The sequence below is a fragment of the Panthera uncia genome, chromosome C2, assembly GCF_023721935.1.
Source record: "Panthera uncia isolate 11264 chromosome C2, Puncia_PCG_1.0, whole genome shotgun sequence".
Taxonomy (NCBI): Eukaryota; Metazoa; Chordata; class Mammalia; order Carnivora; family Felidae; genus Panthera; species Panthera uncia.
The window spans coordinates 85,032,093-85,049,992 of NC_064810.1; the positions used below are offsets into that span (position 1 = coordinate 85,032,093).

General features: G+C 37.7%; 1 protein-coding gene across 1 annotated transcript in view; it reads left to right on the top strand.

Moving 5' to 3' along the window:
* The first annotated feature begins 1,216 nt into the window (after positions 1-1,216).
* PEX5L (peroxisomal biogenesis factor 5 like) overlaps positions 1,217-17,900 on the top strand; it is a 169,371-nt gene continuing 152,687 nt past the window's right edge. Inside the window, exons 1-2 of the mRNA XM_049629577.1 lie at positions 1,217-1,429; positions 2,930-3,001. Of these exons, the coding sequence (XP_049485534.1) occupies positions 1,337-1,429; positions 2,930-3,001 (165 nt within the window). The 5' untranslated portion in view covers positions 1,217-1,336. The remainder of the gene's footprint in view (positions 1,430-2,929; positions 3,002-17,900) is intronic.

A 17,900-nucleotide genomic window follows, 5' to 3' on the forward strand; every position in this document is an offset into this window, starting at 1 on the left:
AGTTATAAGGAGTGAGGCACCCTCGGCAAATGACTATTTTCTTTCTCTCTTTCCTCACTTCTCCGGCCTCAAAGTCCACACCATTTTAGCTCCACAGCACTGACACTCCCTTCTCAGCTGCTCATAGATGAGCAGCGCACAGAATCTACCATCAGCAGGCAGCATGCTAAGGTTGTGGTGGAGAGGGCCTGACCTTATTGCCTCAGTTGAAATCCTCAGCTCCAGTGTCTGCCAGAAGAGGTGGGAGGGGCACAGGAAGTGACTACCCTCTGGCTTCTCCTCCCACAGAAGCCCTGCCTCCTCACGCAGGACAGTAGAGAGGTTAGCTTTCTTTCTCCTTCTAGTTCAGTCCTTTGGCTAATGTGAAAGACCACGCAGAAGCTTTGGAGTTGCTTTTTGTGCTTGAAAAAAGTGCATAGATAGAAGACAGGGATTCCTGGCTGGGAGGAGGGAGGAGAGCTGAAGATCTCTGCCTGGGCTGGCTGAGCTAAGCAGTCAAAGTGGGAAGCTGAGTGCTTGAAAGAGGATTATGCTCGCACTAGAAATAAGCAGTAAGTGAGCGAATAACCATTATGGTTTAGAAAAGGATTAATCCCCCTGGGGTTATGGGGTGAAGTAGAAAATATTGCTTAACTCTAGAGTAAAACTGTAAGGCTTCTGACACTGTATACAGTTGTGTGCTGTTTGGAGAGTAGGGGCTTAAATGCAAAATCAGAGCTCTAAATGCCTCCTCCCACTCTTGGAAAATGCCAGCTTCTACTTAGAATAGTTGTGGATATAATCTCCTTCCCTGACCTAGCCTCTTTCCAGGAAAATATATTCCTAAATCAGTAAGGAAGTTGGGATTAAATTGGAAAGGTGGAATTTGGTAATGGTAGAATTGCAATCTTGAATTATGTTTGGTGAATGCTGACATTGTTATATCAGTGAGCAGTGATTTGTTAATCACAAGGAAGTCTGAGATTGGGGCATTAAAAGGGGAAAATTGAGAGCTTTTATGACAAGGAGGCTGAATAGTCTATATGCGTACGATGAAATATAAAAATGTATATAAGTAATAATAGATGGGGTGTTTTAAGGAGCATTAAAGTAGAACAGCAGTCAGGAAACCTAGAAGTGCTCAGATAAAATTTAGTTAGAAAAGAAGAGATTTTAGTTTCAATGACTTTTTGTGCTAGCCAAAAATTTCACAATGTTTACAAAGTCAAGACAATGATTCAGGGATACTTTGATTATTGTCATACATTCTAAATACTGTTGCTGGGCAAGATCTGTGGTTCTTTGGTCAGCAAGTTCTGGCAATGACACCACTGCCGCTGGTGCAAAGAATTCTGGGATGCCTGACAGTGAAATGGATGGAAGGACCCACATTCCAACTCTACTTAATGTCCTTTTGTCCAGAAATCGGGTCATGCAAATGAGCTACTTGGTACGTATATAGATCAATATTCGGAAAGGCATTTCTAAATGTTTTGTATTAGGTCTCTGGACAATATCTTATGGCAACCAGTAGACTAAAAGGATACAAAAACAAAAGTGAGAGGAAGGAAGTCAGCTTGACTGAAACCAAACCTGTTCTTTTTGTTTTCCATCAATCCTGAAATGGAACCTCAAATGAGCAGAAGAATAATAGAGAGAAATACTGTGGCCATCTGTTCTAAGTGGCTAAATTCATTAATATATGAATGAGAATTTAGATTTTATTTATGCATCCTAATACTTGAAGATTCAGAAATCTCTTTATTACAGAAAAACCCACGAAAATAAGAAGTATGTTTATTGGGGAGGAAGGGGAAAAAATAGACAAGAATTATATCCCACGGTATAAAGAAGATTTACGTCATGTTCACTGAAGGATATAGTTCTTCCCTCAATGAGATGGGGATCCTAATATGGCACAATAGATGCAAACAAATATTTTTAGTTCCCTTAATTCTGGTTGATGCAGTTAATACAGAAAGACAGATGAAGTTAATACAGAAGACAAAGAAAAGATTCTTTAAAAAATAATAACCTTGAACTACAGCTAACTATGTAGTGAATTTTATTTTCCTTTTCTTACTGGTCCTCTACAGAGGTACTATGATTTCTGAAATTATGAAGAAGCAATCTTCCTTTTCTAGTATTCCTATCAACAAGTGCACTGGGAGAAAGAAAAAAAAAATGACTCAGATGTATTATCTTTCTCCTGTAGCACAACAGTAAAATGGTTAAAATGATCTGTGACATTTTCTAACTTTACAACTTTTGCTTTGGGGAAGATAGTTGGGGGTTGGACCTGGGTGGGGGAAGGGAAGACAAAATGCCAATAAAGTGCATTTTTAAAAAATGGTCTATATTCTTCCAACTTTTCAAACTACATAATTTTGAAAACTATCTTACATATCTTTTAAAAATTATTTATGAGTTATTTTTTCCAGTGTTAGTTTTCATCGGATTTGTAAGCAAATGTAGAAAATCTGTAGGTTCGTTATCTGAGTTGTATAGTGCTTATCTTATTCTTACAAATATAAAAGGGATTAAAATAAAACATTTAATCCTTGAAGTCTTAAGCATAGTGCAATTACTAAATGCAGTTTCAGTCTTTAATAAAAATGTGCTGGGACTCTTAAAGGAATTTTTGATCTATCTCAAATTACTAAAGAATCTGTTTTGAAACTACAAAATTGAAAAAACATAACAATATTCAGGAAAAGATTAAAAGTGTAATTTGGATGGGAGAGGCTAGGCAGAAATACTTGATGAGTAATTATAAGCCTGAAGTTTGACAATAAAAACATTTGCTGTTGTCCACGAGAGATTGATATAAAAAATGATGTATTTTGACAAGTGAACAAGCCTAAGTAAAGTATTTAAAAAGTATTAAGTGGAAATTAACATTATTAATGGAAAGAAACTAAATGATCATTTAAAATTATTCTTTCACAAGAAAAGTAAAGAAAAAGGATATGGAAAACTAAGCAGTGATGAAGACCTCGAAATAATTGTTGATCAAAAGCAGGTAAGTGAATGCTTACATACATTTTCTACTGTTGCACTGTAGATCTTTGACAACTGAGGCCCTTTGAGTGTTCGGTCCTGCCCTGGTGGCTGTATTAGCCTGTCCAGCTGAGGCCCGCTTAACAAGATAGATTTTGAGAGCAGCTAAGCCTCGCCCTATGATCCCTCTGATCCACTGACTTCTACATGATGTCAACATGCATGTTCTATATATAAAGACAATGAAAAATAGAACAAGATAAGAGGACTTTTAGAAAATTACATGACCTAGGGAAAAATGAATCAATACAGCAATGATAATTTGGTTGGAGAAAAAAAATTAAACAAGAATCAGAAAGTGTGTTATTTTGAAAGTGAGAAAGCTAACATTAGTGCGAAACAATGAATATGCTTTAAGGAAAGGGGGGTAAAAGACCAAAAATACTGGGAAGTTGAAAACATATACATTGCCCAATTTACTTTATCAGAATATCTGCAATAAATATAGAGATCTTTTTTTTTTTAAATAAAAAGAAGAAAGTACTTAATATTCTTTAATACTGCCTGTGATTTGAAAAACATCTAGCTTGGATTTTATATGGGCCCATAAGGTGGAATGAAAGCTGCTTAATAGACCATAAACAATGACATACCAGGTAATGGAAGGTTTCCAACTAATGCCACTGAATTGGCATTGGCCCTTAATATCTCTGTTAATTATTGAGGAGACAAGATAACTGCACATCTATTTAATGTGTAAGTGGCCCTAATTCTGAGGGTGATGTAAGCTCAGGTGGAGACTGAGAAATGATTCAAAGGAGTCTGCGTAGATGAAAAGGTTAGAAAGAAAGCAGTCAGCAAGTTACAGGAAGGCAAGTTGCATTTGGACAGTTTCCTAATTGTGCGGTTTGTTTTGCATCATGACAACTGCATTAAAGGAGCCATTGTGTATATTTCTGAAAAAAAGAAAAATGACCACCAGAAGAGAGCAATCAGGAGCCGTTGAGTTAGAGACCTACTTCTTAGGTCTGGAATAATTGAAGTAGTTGAAATGGTCTTCTGGGAGAAAACTCACAAAAAAAAAAGCATCTCCCCAGAAGTGCAGAATATGTTGATCTTACAGGGTTCACTCAGACTACCTTCAAATTAATGTTTCTTGCCTTATCTTTACTCTCCTGCTTTTGAGTAAATTGGGGGACAAGGAGTACAGGTCGATGAGGACTTTGGCCATGTATTTCTACTTAGTGCCAAATTGTCAGGTTAGTTAATAGGATAAGTGTGGCTGGAGCTCGAGTGCTCTGCTGGGCTATTGGCTATCATTTTAATTATGCCAGATTAATTACTTGGAGCACACAATCTCCATCTCCCACAGATCCTATTCCTAGACTGACATTCTCATTGAAGGACTGGCAGATGAACTAATGAAATACAATTGAGTATATTATGAGAACACACATACCTATCCATTTCTCTATTAAAATGAAAAGTAAGTTATTTTTTTATTTCTTCCTTGATTATGTATAAGTCAAATGTTTATAATGTTTTTATAATGTTAATGTTAAATGTTTTTTGTACTTTGTTAGTATCATCCTACCCTCAAAGTCTGCTTTTCTTTCTTTCTTCCTTCCTTCCTTCCTTCCTTCCTTTTTTTTTCTTTGCCTTAAGCTTTTTTTTGTTTGTTTTAACTAAATTTTGGGATTCAGAAAACCATAAATGTATACATTGAGATCTCTGGAGTGGAAAGCCCAAGAGAGTCATTGTTCTTTTTTTCTCATGGTACCTTTCACAACATGTATGTAGTTGTCCCTAAACGCATTTTATTAACTGTTAAGGGAATCGACTTTGCTTCTGTTTCAGAAAATAATGCTATTTTATACCTGGATCAAATAAGGGAGGATTTGATTTGCTCAGTCATTGTTTGCCTCTGTAGTTATCATGTTTCTTCCAGTGGCATTGCACCAGTTGGAACCAGTTGGCAGTGACCCAGCTCTGCTGAGTCATTCATGTCAAAACACGTTTTAAAAGGCGAGTAATTATGAATATGAGTTGGCTTTCATGTTTGCTGTTGGCAGTAAGACTAGTCCTTCCTTTTTGGGAAGGTTTACTTGGTGGTGATGTTGTGAGCAAATCCTAGGTTGAAATAATGACAATGTTGATAACTCAAAGCAAAACATTTAGGAAAACACTCTAATTAGTCTTTATAATACCACCAAAAATTCTTTCTGTGCTTAAGAGATCAACATTAAAAGTGTGTATGTGTGTAAAACACATTTGTTTAATATTGCTTCATCTCATAGATATTATATTGGGGAGGAATCTTTATGCTCAATTTATTCTTCCTATAACATTTTACAAACATGGTAGATATTTTTGTTAGTCAATCTTCATATAACTGCCAAAAGAAAATCTAGAGAAGATAAATAAAATAGTTGGAGTGCTGTGCTGGGCAGAAGTCTACTAATCTCATTAAATCTGTCATTCAGAAGCTGTCGCTCTACAAATGCTGTGCAAGCTATATGCCATTTTATCAGTCGTGTGATTTGCAAGACTTGTACTTCCACAAAAAGTTCACAATTTTGCTTATATAAGCAAATTAATAACAGAAATAGCACAGAGTGTGTGGATTTTGTTCTCCCTGACTGCCTCCATTCAAGGGGGTAAAAGGTGATTTGTTATTTTTACATGAGAAAAAGTGATTTTGGAAATGTGTAAGGTTTTATTCTTAAAAGGCAATATTGTTCTTTTCTCTTTGTGAAATTTTATTAGAAAAATTTATTTGAAATACATATGAAAATGTTCTAGAGAATTCTTAGACTAGTGCTAATGTCCTAAAGTAACAGGTGCCATATGTAATCACACATATATACACACATATATAGTCATTTAAATATAAATGTATGAGACTGGCATTGGAGTCCATATTTTCCACTAGAAATCCCTAGAGTTTTCAAACTTCAAGCATAAGAAAGCAATCGAAGGAAGCATATTCAATTAAAATCTTAATGGTTCTAAACCCCAGACATTTGACATAAATATATGTGTATTGCATTATTTATATAATCAGTAATATAATTATTAAATTATTACATGCAATTATTAATAAATATATAATTAATAAATTATATATTTGGCTTTCTAGAATAAATATTAAAAGAGAAATTTTAAATGTATATTTTGGATCATTTTTATTATTCTTAAAATATTCTTTCCTGATTGATCTTGTAGATCTTGTTTAGGAATAGGTTTCATGTACATATTAATTTCCTTTTGAGATTTTAGGGATGGGAATGAGGGAGTAGATGGTCAAGTACCTTGAGTAAGGGATCAAAAACATTATCTACTTTGAATAAATAATAAATTCATTCTATTTTAAATTGCTATTTTTAATTAGAATAGAGCCACCTTCATTCAAGGTTTATAACATGCTGGACCAAGATGACTTTTCTTCTAAAATGTTTTCAATTTCCAAGTTAACTTAAAGGACATAACAAAAGGTAACACAAAAGTATAGAATTTATGATTATATGAAGGATACACTCACAGGCTCAAATATTTAAAGAATGGTTTTAACAGTATGTCATGGATCCAGTTGGCTATAGGACTCAGAGTTGCAGCTGCATAGCCTTCAGTGCAGTAAGGTGGGGAAATGTCAAATATCAGCCAGTTACAAGGGGAACAATTGTACAGAGGTCAGAGCAGTGGTTCTCAAATCTTAGCAGCCTCAGAATCCCCTGGAAGGCTTGTTGGAGGTTTTGGCGTGGGGGGGTGGGGGGATGGGGGAGATGCAGGCATCCCCAGAGTTTCTGATTCTGTAGGTAAGAGGTAGGGCCAAGAATCTGCATTTCTATATCCTTAGCTCCCACTGCTGGTCCCAGACTACACTTTGAGAACTGCTGGACCAAAAGAAACAATTTTTGTAGTTCTAAAGGGAAAACATAGTTATATAAGGACTTGTAATAAATTCTACACTCTTCAACTGAGCATTACCTGGATACCTAAAGACTAGAATTCATAGACATCCAACATAATGATGCTGAAAACAAGAAAACCACAACCATTTATACTCAAAGGTGCTTTTAAGACCCAGGTTTGTAGTATGACTAAATTCCACTCAATAGCCTTGTGAGCTTGAATCAGTTTGAGGTATTTATTTATTTGTCAAATATTATTCTGCTCTTACCATCTCTTAGAGTTTCTCTGAGAAGATAGAATCTATTAAAATGCTTTATAAACTGTAAATTGTTATGCCATTTTAATTAACTAGTCATTACCACTATATCAGTCTGCTTCACCTGCCACATGAATTATCATAGACTAGATGGCTTAAACAATAGACATTTATTTCTCACAGTTCTGGAGGCTGGGAAGTCCAAGATCAAGGTGCTGGTATGGCCAGTTTCTGGTAAAAGCTCTCTCTTCCTGGCTTATAGATAGCTGCATTGTCACTGTGCTTTCTGTGTTTTCATATGGCAAGGAGAAAGAGCTCTGGAGTCTCTTCCTCTAATTAGGGCCCTACCCTTAAGGACTCATTTAACCTTCACTTCTTCTTGTAGGCCCTATCTCCAAATATAGTCACACTGGGCTTCAACATATGAATTTGTGGGGAGGGACACAAGCACTCAGTCCCTAGTACCCCACAACCCCAATTTAGCAGAATATTGAGATCTAGAAAGGTGAATCAAGTTGCCCTGAGTCCTGATTAGGTACATAGAGAACACTGGAAGCCAGCCCTCCCTCCTGACAGTCCAGTACTCTTTCTGTCACTCCATGTAGCTCTCTACAGTTGCCCGTTACTGTCATCCCATAGGTGGGTCTTAAGAAACTATTTTGTTCCAGTGTTTTAATTGTATAAATATACTAGGAAATATCATAATTGGCCAGTATTTATTTATTGAACCCTCACAGGGATAATCTTTTCCATAAACACTGCTTAGCTGTTTACTTCCCTCTTGGCCCCTATGGATTTGTTAGGAGAGAAATGCTCTTCAGAGTAAGTGTATACAGAAGTAGAGCTAAAAGGTTGTTGACATTCTGTTACTCTTCCCTTCCCTACAAAACTTCCTCAGAGAGGAGGCATGAGAGCACCATGGAGAGAGACAAAACATACTTTTCTTGGCCCAAAACCTTTCTGAGAGTGTCCTTTTAAATTTATAGGAGAAGCCTGAGCAGAAAGCAATGGAAACTAGAATTTCTGTGATTTTTCTCTAAAGAAAAAGAAGAAACAAAGTATAGCCACCCCCTTGTATTTTCAGTAACATGGAAGCATTTGGATAGGATTGCAATTCTATCCTAGTGGTCATTGTGGGAATGAATCCTAAAGAAGAGAATACAAGCCATCATGAAATAAAAATGGAAGAATGAGAAAAACCAATGAACGGGAAAGGGTACCCAACTTCCCTCTGGTGTTAACAGATAGTGTGGTCGTATCACCATCTAAGCAGCTGACACGAGTCTTGGATTCATAAATGCTAAAGGGATGGGGGTGATATGTGTCACTGCCTTGTACTCAGCACCATCTGGCCAGTGCTTTCTTTGCCATTACAATATGGCAGCTTAACTTAAATATAATTCAGATCCTATTACTTCTGAGGAGATTTTTAAAGTGTGAGACCATGTTTCTTGGTATCATGTGTAAAACTGGCCTGGAATACCTTCTTGGGGATCAGTATTGGTCACCAAGAACAGAAACCCTTCTAGAGTTGCAGAAAAGAGACCATCTGGTCAGCCTGGAGATTCTGAAGCAGGACGCTCTGAGACACTGAAAGGACAAAGCACATTCTGCAGTTGTGGTTGCCCTCATTACTCTCAGAGCAGACAGATTCATTAGTGCTTTCCTTAGGAAAGACTGATAGATGAGAAAAGGTTCAATGAAAATAAGGCATACGTATTTGTGATGAGAGAGACTGAAGCTATTCAAATTTGCTGTCTATCTGAAATCAACATTGTAGTAAACAAAGATTCACTGCTGTAGTCCAATCAGTGCCATCTTGTCTGCAAAGCTATTTATCATCATAAATATTGTACAAGAAAGGGGAAAAGTTTTCCACTAGGTTAAGTAGAAGAATTACTGGAATAAAGGCATGATCACCCTGCGTTTTATTCCTGAATATTTCCTATTTTTGTTAAGAAACAGAAAAATCGTTCTGAGTTACTGGTAATTTGGCAAGGGTGGAGTGGGGGGAAGCATAGTAATGCAAAATATTTTATTTTATGTTTTCCTTATAAACTCACAATGGGGAGTTTATTTTTGTTTGTTTAACTTCATGCATTTCAATTCAGTGTACCAATTCCCCTAAGCATCACCTCTGACTCTAAGAAAAACAAAAAGGGTAGACCTAATATCTTAATTTCAGAGTCTTCTGACATGTTACTGAGATCTGAAGGTAGAAGCCCAGAAGATGTAGATGGCCACTCTTTATAGAGTGACACAGAGACAAGCAAGAGAAACCTGAAGTAGGAGACCATCATTCTAGCTTCTAGTCTCGAATTGCTACTAACTAAGCAGAAGACACTAGAGTGAGCAATTTAAGTTCTCTGGGTTTCTGTTTCTTTATCTCTAACGTGGAATAACACCATCTGGCTCAGATGTCTGTTGTGAGATTCAGATGGGGATATCCCTCTGGAGAACCTTGCATTCAGCTCATCCTCTTTTGGTCAGAACCAAGCCTAGAATCCAGGGCCACTGCAGCCTTTCTTTCATGTTCTTTCCACCAGCAGCTCATTCTTCCCTGAACATCAGGTTGGTTGTTGCATTGCAACATTTTTGCTTTGCTTATTCCCACTGCTTCACAAGTGTTCTGCATGCTTTCTGTAAGGTGCCATCAGGTACTCTAGTGCTGGCTTCTCTGTCCCCACAAGCTTTGGACATTGTGAATATATGACAAAGTTATTACACAGTGGTAGGAACAGGGCTTTCACAGTCAGGAATCTGAATTAAATCTGAATGAAAACAGGGTATGGTCACATAATAGTTTTATTATGGGAAAATTAACCAGCCTCTATGAGCCTCAGCCTGCTATCTATAAAATGAGGAAAATACTATCTATTTCATAAAATAGTTGGGAGGATTAATAAGTTGCTGTATATAAATGCCTAGCAAAATGCATGGCATAATAAGTACTTTATAAATGGAAGGTACAGGAATTAGGGGGGTGGTGATGGTAAAATTCTTAGATTTTTATTGGCTGTACAGTTCCCTTGGATTTCTTCGGGACTGAGCTATAATAATTCTAAACAACCAAGTCTATTCTGGGGTCATAGATACATCCTTCTTGGATCCACTAGGTACAGAAATGAGGAGAATAGATTGTGTATAAGGAAAATAGGGAGTGAGGGAGAAAGCCTCACAAGCTGGCCCCTCTAGAGGCGGCAGCACCTACCAGATCCAGCTAATTGCCATCTTGCTGGAAATTGGCTCAGAGTCACCACATATACTAATTTTTCAAGAGAAGCAATTTGCTGCTTTTTAAATGTTTAAAGTCAATTTAAAGTTGTTACAACAATGTGTAGTCAAACAAAGCAGTCTGAGTCTATATACAACCCTGGGGTTCCAATTTGTGACCTGTTATACTCATGAGATTCTAAAATCAAAGGAGAGTAGGATGCTGACATGGGCCTGGGTGGGCCTCTGCTCTCCCCTTCTTATTTCTCTCCTGCTTTATATCCTCCACCTTAAAAACTAACTTAACCTAGTTGTTGATTTGATGAAAATAATGAACATTAAAGTATAATTGTCAGATGGTTTTAAGTCTTCCAAGAAGTTCAAAAACCCAAAAGGGAACTGAACCATTTAACCTAAAATGTAAAAGAATACTCATCTGATAAAATGAGAAGGTCAGATATTATAAGCAGAAGGCATTGCCGATATTTCCTCCTATTCAGGTCTTTGGCCACCTCTTGGCAGTCTAGCATCTCAGTGAGTACGCAAGTTACCAACATTGTTGGATAGCAAGCATCAGCTTCCCTCTACCAGTCCATCTTCCCCAATTTTCCAGACAGTAATGAAAATAACAGGGCTCGGTTAAAAACTATAATCACCAAGAGAGATCATGAATTGCCACCTCAAGTTCAACAAATATGTATGCATCACAGATCTTTATTTTAAAGTATTAATATACAGTCTATGTTCATTACATACAACATGAGAAAAACCTGGACTTTCCAGTTGGAAAAATATAGATGTTAAGTAATTTTCAAATAGCCCATTTTTTTTCTTTTTAATCGAATGGGGAAAGGTGCTGGCAGCATGTTTAGTCAGTGAGAAAATAAAGCAAAATTGAAATGACATGAGCTGACATGCTGGGTGTAAAAATGATGTGATATATGAAAATAACAGCCAGAGATGGTAATACTTAAAAGCAGACTCAGCCGATTGGAATGCAACCATTCAACCTTTCACTGTGGAAGATTTGTTGTGCTTTTACTGGCTTGTTTCTGGTTTTGTTTTGGTTTTTTGGTGGTTGTTTTTGTTGCTGTTTTAAGTAGATTCATCTGACCAACATGAGAACCGTAGACATCAGAGCTGTTAGGAACTTTAGATAATCTAATCCTGGAGCTTTCAAACTGTGCTCTGCGGGGCCCATTCTGGATTGTGAATTGGTGGGGAGGGCTGTCTGTGATGTGGCACCATCCCTTAGAGAGCGAGTCAGCCACTGGGTGTGCAGACAGGCTTTGTTCAATGAAAGAGTGCTGCTGCTAAGAAATTTAATTATATTATTCTAGTTCCATCAAAATAAGTTAAATGAGTTTAAGAGTAGGGAGATAGCTTGACTGTGTCACCAGGTTATTTTATATCAGGTCTGCAGCCTCTAGTCTTGGGTTCATTCATCTATCCTTGTAACTGCCTTTCTAAATTAAGCTGCTTATCCTTTCTTCTATATTCCCTCATGCTGGTCAGCTAAATATACCAACCAAGTCAGAAAAATCACTTGAAAGAAGTGTGCATTTCAAGTGCACAGCTTAATCTATGAAATTTGTTCTGGTAGATTTTTATGAAAGAATGTTTACATGAGATGCTTCCTACTTCATAAAGGGGACCTCACAACTTTATGACAACTTCCCAGTATATATCAGGATTCAGGTATTAAGGATTTTAAAAGTGGAATTTGTATCTCCTAAGACACCCCTAACAAGATGAACAAAATGCTTCCTCCATGCCGAAGCAGACAGTTTCTACAGCTCATCTCAGGTCTTCTCCACCTGGATCAGTTTATCATCTCCTTCTCCATTGGCTGTGCGCATTGTGGGCCGTGTCCGTGGTTCCACATGGAGTGTCCCAGTCCATCCATTTTGAGATGCGCTGCCAGTGTTTCACCCTGCAGGTGAACTCACTGATTACTGGTCGGATTGGTGGCTGTTGCCATAAGGGCTTTGAAAGCCAGGTGTGGGTGGAAATATTTATACTCATATTTACATTACATATTCAAAATCTGATAAATAAAGATAACAAAGGAGCAAACACACCATACAAATATTTTTTTTTCTTATTTTGATATTTAAACAGCAGAGAGAGTTAAGAGTGTAACTGTCTCTTCTTCCCCTTCTGACTTTGGACCCAGATGTCTGTGATCTGCCATGGCCCCGACCTTGTCATTTCTGTGGTTGTGCATTTATTTCTCTCCCATCCAGGCTTCACCATACCGAGGCCTTTCCTTTCTGCTCAGCCCCATTCTCTGATCCCTGCCTCTGGAATGTGTCTCTTACTCTGACACTGCATATATAAGCTTTGACAGAAACGCAGTTCTTGCAAAACTGCTTTTTTTTTTAATGCTCCACTGCTTCCTTCCCTTTCTCCAAAACAATTCTACAATTCTGTCATTTCCATTTTAAGTCATTAATTTTTCACATGGTCTACCCCCAATCATAGTGAGTACCACTTCCTTCCTATCTTGTGATCTGGGGAAAACACATGCATACACAAATGATCATTCAACACAATTGTTATTTATTCCTCACCATAGTATTTTTTTTGGCCAAATGATCTCATTCTTGAAATATATGAATAAGTGACTTATTACAGAAATGGTGAGAGAATGTACCATCTCGGCTTTGTGTGGGATGTTCTGAATAGAAAAAAACATTCATTCATCACTTTTTTCCAACAAAATTATCTCATTTGTATAATTTGTGAATAATTAATGAATTCTTATGGTAGAAAACACTAAACAGTTTATGGAAGTAGTTTTCTTCCAGACAAAGTTTGTCCAATGATCATTTCCCTAGAGTCTCAGCTTCTATTTTTAAACTTTAAATGTGCCCCCAAAACTGATGCATTAATTTTTGTGAACTATGGGAGTAGTTTCTGAAAAACAATTACTGAGTGATGGTGCATTCGTTGATGGATTTTTTTAATCAACTTGTTTAGTACAGAATAAAACAAATTGAAGCTCATGAACAGGCTTACTCTTCAATTTTTATGCTAAAGATGGAAAACCTTGGAAACTTTGCTTTTGCAGAAAGGGAAACAATTTGTTTTTCACTAAACGAATGAGCAGTCTTATCCTTCCATCCAAACTCCAAGGAACTTGATTTAAAATCATCTCCCTGTGGATCTATGAACCACGGTAGCCCAACAAGACATGCCCCGTGGACTCCAACACTGCTCGGCTTAGTGTAGCCCACAGGTGGTAGGCACCCAAGACTGCAGACAACCAAGGCTTGTCACCGTCTCCCAAATAAAATGCAAACCCTTCAGTTGAACTTGCATGCTGTGCGTGGTCCAGCCCCTGACCACCCTGTTATCCTCATTCAGTGCTGCCTCCACTCTACACCCCATTCATATTGAACAACTGGAAGAACCCCAGGTGTGTAACGCTCTTCCTCCCTCTTGGCCTTCACCCTCTATATGTATATGTGTATACAGTCTGTATCACTGATCTTCTGATATGCCCCTGGGAGTGAAGGGTATAGGTTGGAGGGATGGAGGCCTCCTCATGGTTCTGACTGAAGCTTTCCCCTTTACATATCCAAATGCTAAGAGAGGAGAGAGAAAGAACAGTCTCTCTTGGCTCTGTACACAAGCAGACTTCTTAAATCCTAAAAATGTGGGGAGAAATGAGGAAAAAATGAAAAACAAAAGTAAAGTCTACTCCTGAAGAGAAGGGGAGCAAAGGGGAAACAGAAAAACCTGAGAGTCTTTTCTTTATAGAAAAGATTCTATCTGATAGAATCTTGATATCTAAATAATTTTGATATCTAAATAATTTTGCTATGTATTTTTAGCGGCTTTGTTGTAGGGGAAAATGTTTAATTATGTTTAGTACATTTATGCCTTTTGTGGTTCTAAAAAAAATTAGAGCTTGATTCTGCCCTCTTCCCGAGGTTCATCCCCCCATGTGATATTCAGGGGAGCAGTGGAGAGAGAGCACAGCAGGACCAGCTCAGGGGATGTTGGCAACATTTAACTTTCCAGTATTCAAGGGAGATAACTAAACAGGGAATCATATATTTAAAAATCGGTTCTAAGATAAACTATGTGAACAAAATTAAATTGTCTTTTATTTTTCTCCATTACGAAGTCACCTAATAAAATAACTTCTGGAGGAAGATACATGTTTTAAAAATATGTGTATTTCAGTGGAAATGATCTAACCTTTTAGATAGATCACTCATTTATTTTACAGAAACTTCTTGGCAGTGCATTTCTTGCTAGGTGTTTGCCAGTTGCTGGGACACAGAGATGACATAAACATACTCATGGCCCTTGAGAAGTCAACAGTATGTTGCGGACCTTCTTAGATACCAACACTTAGCATTTACTATGTGCTACACCCTTTTGTAAAAGCTTTATATAGATTATATAGATTGATATAGATTAACTCATTTAACCCTCCCAACAACTCCATGATGTAGGTCCTATCCCCATTTCATCATGCACACTAACGCACAGGGAGTTTACACAGGTCTGCTACATTGCACAGCTACAAGGAAATGTGCTGTGTGCAGCAGTATATGCAGCCGTGGGTCCCAGGAGTTCACAATTAGGAGGTTATCTTTCCATCATCCTTCCCTGACTTATTAGGGAGATAGTAGATAGATATATTAGTAATGGTACTATCTTGACTGTGCTAGGAAAAATAATGTAACATGGTAGAATCTGAGAAAGCCTTGCTGTTTATAAAGGAAAGATGCATTTGATAAAGAAAAGCATAAATGAATTAAGATGGGTAAACTGGAAAAGAAATATTCTCCCTTCAAAACAAAAGTATTCTTGTGTGTGTGTGTGCGTGTGTGTGTGTGTGTGAGAGAGAGAGAGAGAGAGAGAGAGGCAGAGAGACAGAGAATGTGTGAATACATAGCCATAAACCCACACACCCCAAAGCAAACCTATGAAAAAGGTCAGTTGCCCAGTCCTAGAAGAAATGCCCACCTCTGAGGCCATGGGGACACTGCACTGCACTGAATGGTGGGACCAGGTGACCAGACTGTCTTGCAAGGGAACCAGTAAAATGCACATATTGCATTGCAGTTGCTACATGTGCTTCATGTCCTCCCATTTGAGGTGCTTCTCATGATAAATCCAATCCTTACTTTGTGTCTAGAACTACCTCTGTGCTCCCCACATTTGAAAAATTCCATGCCTGGAATAAAACCAGAAAGTTCGTCACTTCAGCCTTTGTTAAATAACTTTCTGTTATGGGAGTAGATTGCTGTGCTCTGAAAATGTCACTCTGACAGCTGCCCTACAGTGGCTGACCTTTCTTCTCGGGCTGAAGTCCCTGCTGAACTGTTCGGTAGAGCTAGTTTATCCCAACTTGCTGGCAGATCTCCAGTTTCTCTGCATGCCCATTTGGAAAAGTGGTCTAAGGGTTGATATTTTGCCACTTATGACTTTCACCCAAAACACCTCTGCCCCTCTGAGCTTCTTATGATCCCTGTATCCTCCCAAAAGCAGCGCTCTGGTCTTCCTCCACAAACCTTACCTGTTAGTGCTGGAGGGTCACCCTTGGGGTCCCTTCTCCCTGCTTACTCTGCTTATTATGAGTATATGAAACCCTCCTCAGAAACTGTGGATGAGGGGTGCCTGGGTGGCTGAGTCCATTAAGCATCAGACTCTTGATTTCAGCACAGGTCATGATCCCACAGTCATGTGATTGAGCCCCATATTGGGCTCCACACTGAGCACGGAGCCTGCTTGGGATTCTTTCTCTCTCCCTCTCCCCTGCTTGCACACTGTCTCTCTCAAAAAAAAAAAAAAAACTTTGGATGAGACAGGAAGTCTCACCCTTGCTCCCAGGGACTCTTCATTTTGCATACTCTCTCATTTTTGCATGGTCACAAGCATAATTTTCATTTTTTGCAGAGTTGCAGTCAGTATGCGTTCAGTTTCATTTCTGTTTCTTTATGTAACATCATGCCACCCTCACTTTTCCACATTGATATTTAGTTTTTATAAATGTCACTTTAATGGTTGCCTTATATTGATTCAAGGTGATCCTTAGGCATTTTTTTTTCCATGACTTTCCCTGACTTGAGTAGTGACCATCCAAAGCTTTCTCTTCTTCTTTCAGGATGCAGGTTATCAAATAAAAAGAAAAGGAAGGGATTGCCAGAAAATCGTGTACATTACTATGATTAGACATATACGGATTGACCATGAATTATGCATGATGTTTATGGGAATTTGCACAGTGTCATCTTTTAATATCCCTGCTGCACCTTTAAATATCACTGGAGATGCCACCATGCATGTTGCTCTGCTCTCATAAAACCTTAGCTTTAAATCACAACCTACATGGCAGTTATATGGGATTCTGCTTCCTGAGGCTGACCACAGCCAAATTACAAACATTGATTTGCATAAATTTGGCTTGCATGAATTTTTAAGTTTGCTGAGAAGGGAAATTGACTAAATATTGTTAGAGCCACAAATAACTTGGGATATAATTTACTTTTGTACCATATGGATTGAGGACACAGATGTATGGACCCACTAGGATATTCCTATGCCAAAAAAATATATAGACTTAAAGACCCATAAAGTGAAGCAACTTATATGATGGGAGTGCCACTAATTGCATTATAAAATTAAGCCCTATGACTTCTTCATATTGAAAGGCAATGATAAAAATAAATAATTATGAATGCATTTTAGAGTATCTGGTCTTTTCAGTGAGCATTCTAAATTAAAATTTTTTGCTCAGGTCCTAAAATGCAAAACTAACTCTACAGTTGCAAGGGGTGCAGGAAGTTATTAGGTCTATTAGCAGAGCTAAAATACAACTAGGATGCTAAGATTCAAGTTCCTTGCTCTGCCGATGACTTTCTATTTAACCTTGAACAAATCTCTAAGCCTTGACTTTCCTATCAGCAAAGTGATAATATTTTCCTTACTTCTATCTCACAAGAATGCTGGAAGAATTCCTTAAAGAAAACTTAAAAAATAATCATCTGAACTACCCAAGAGGATTACTTCCTGTGAATAAATCCAAAACCGTATCATCTGTAAGGATGCCACTCACTAATGCTCTGGGGTTGTAAATTGACCTCTTGTGTTAAAGAGCAATTTAAAAATGAAATTCCCTGTAGAAAAATGAACACATCCATTATTATTACTTTTAGATCAGTAATGCTTGAGGAGAGAGGCAATGTGGCTTAATTTTATGAATTTGCAGGTGATAGAATTACATTGCATTTCCTTTTGAGTGATTCATAATTTTCTCTCTAATCATAATGAGAAAAAGAGTGGATAAGTTTTCATATTTATGTCTTTCGACTGTCTTGCAAAGATTTATGTTATAGATGGTTCTGAGGAAATAACATCAGTACTGATTTTGTTCTTTTTAAATGAACAAAACTTTTTCCTGGAAAAGTAAAGCTTATGCTGAGGCTTCTAAACTTTACTTAGTGGTTGAGAAATATTACATTCCAAGTAAAAACAACATAAGCTATCTGTTCCTTAGGACTAGAAAAAGGCCTCCTAG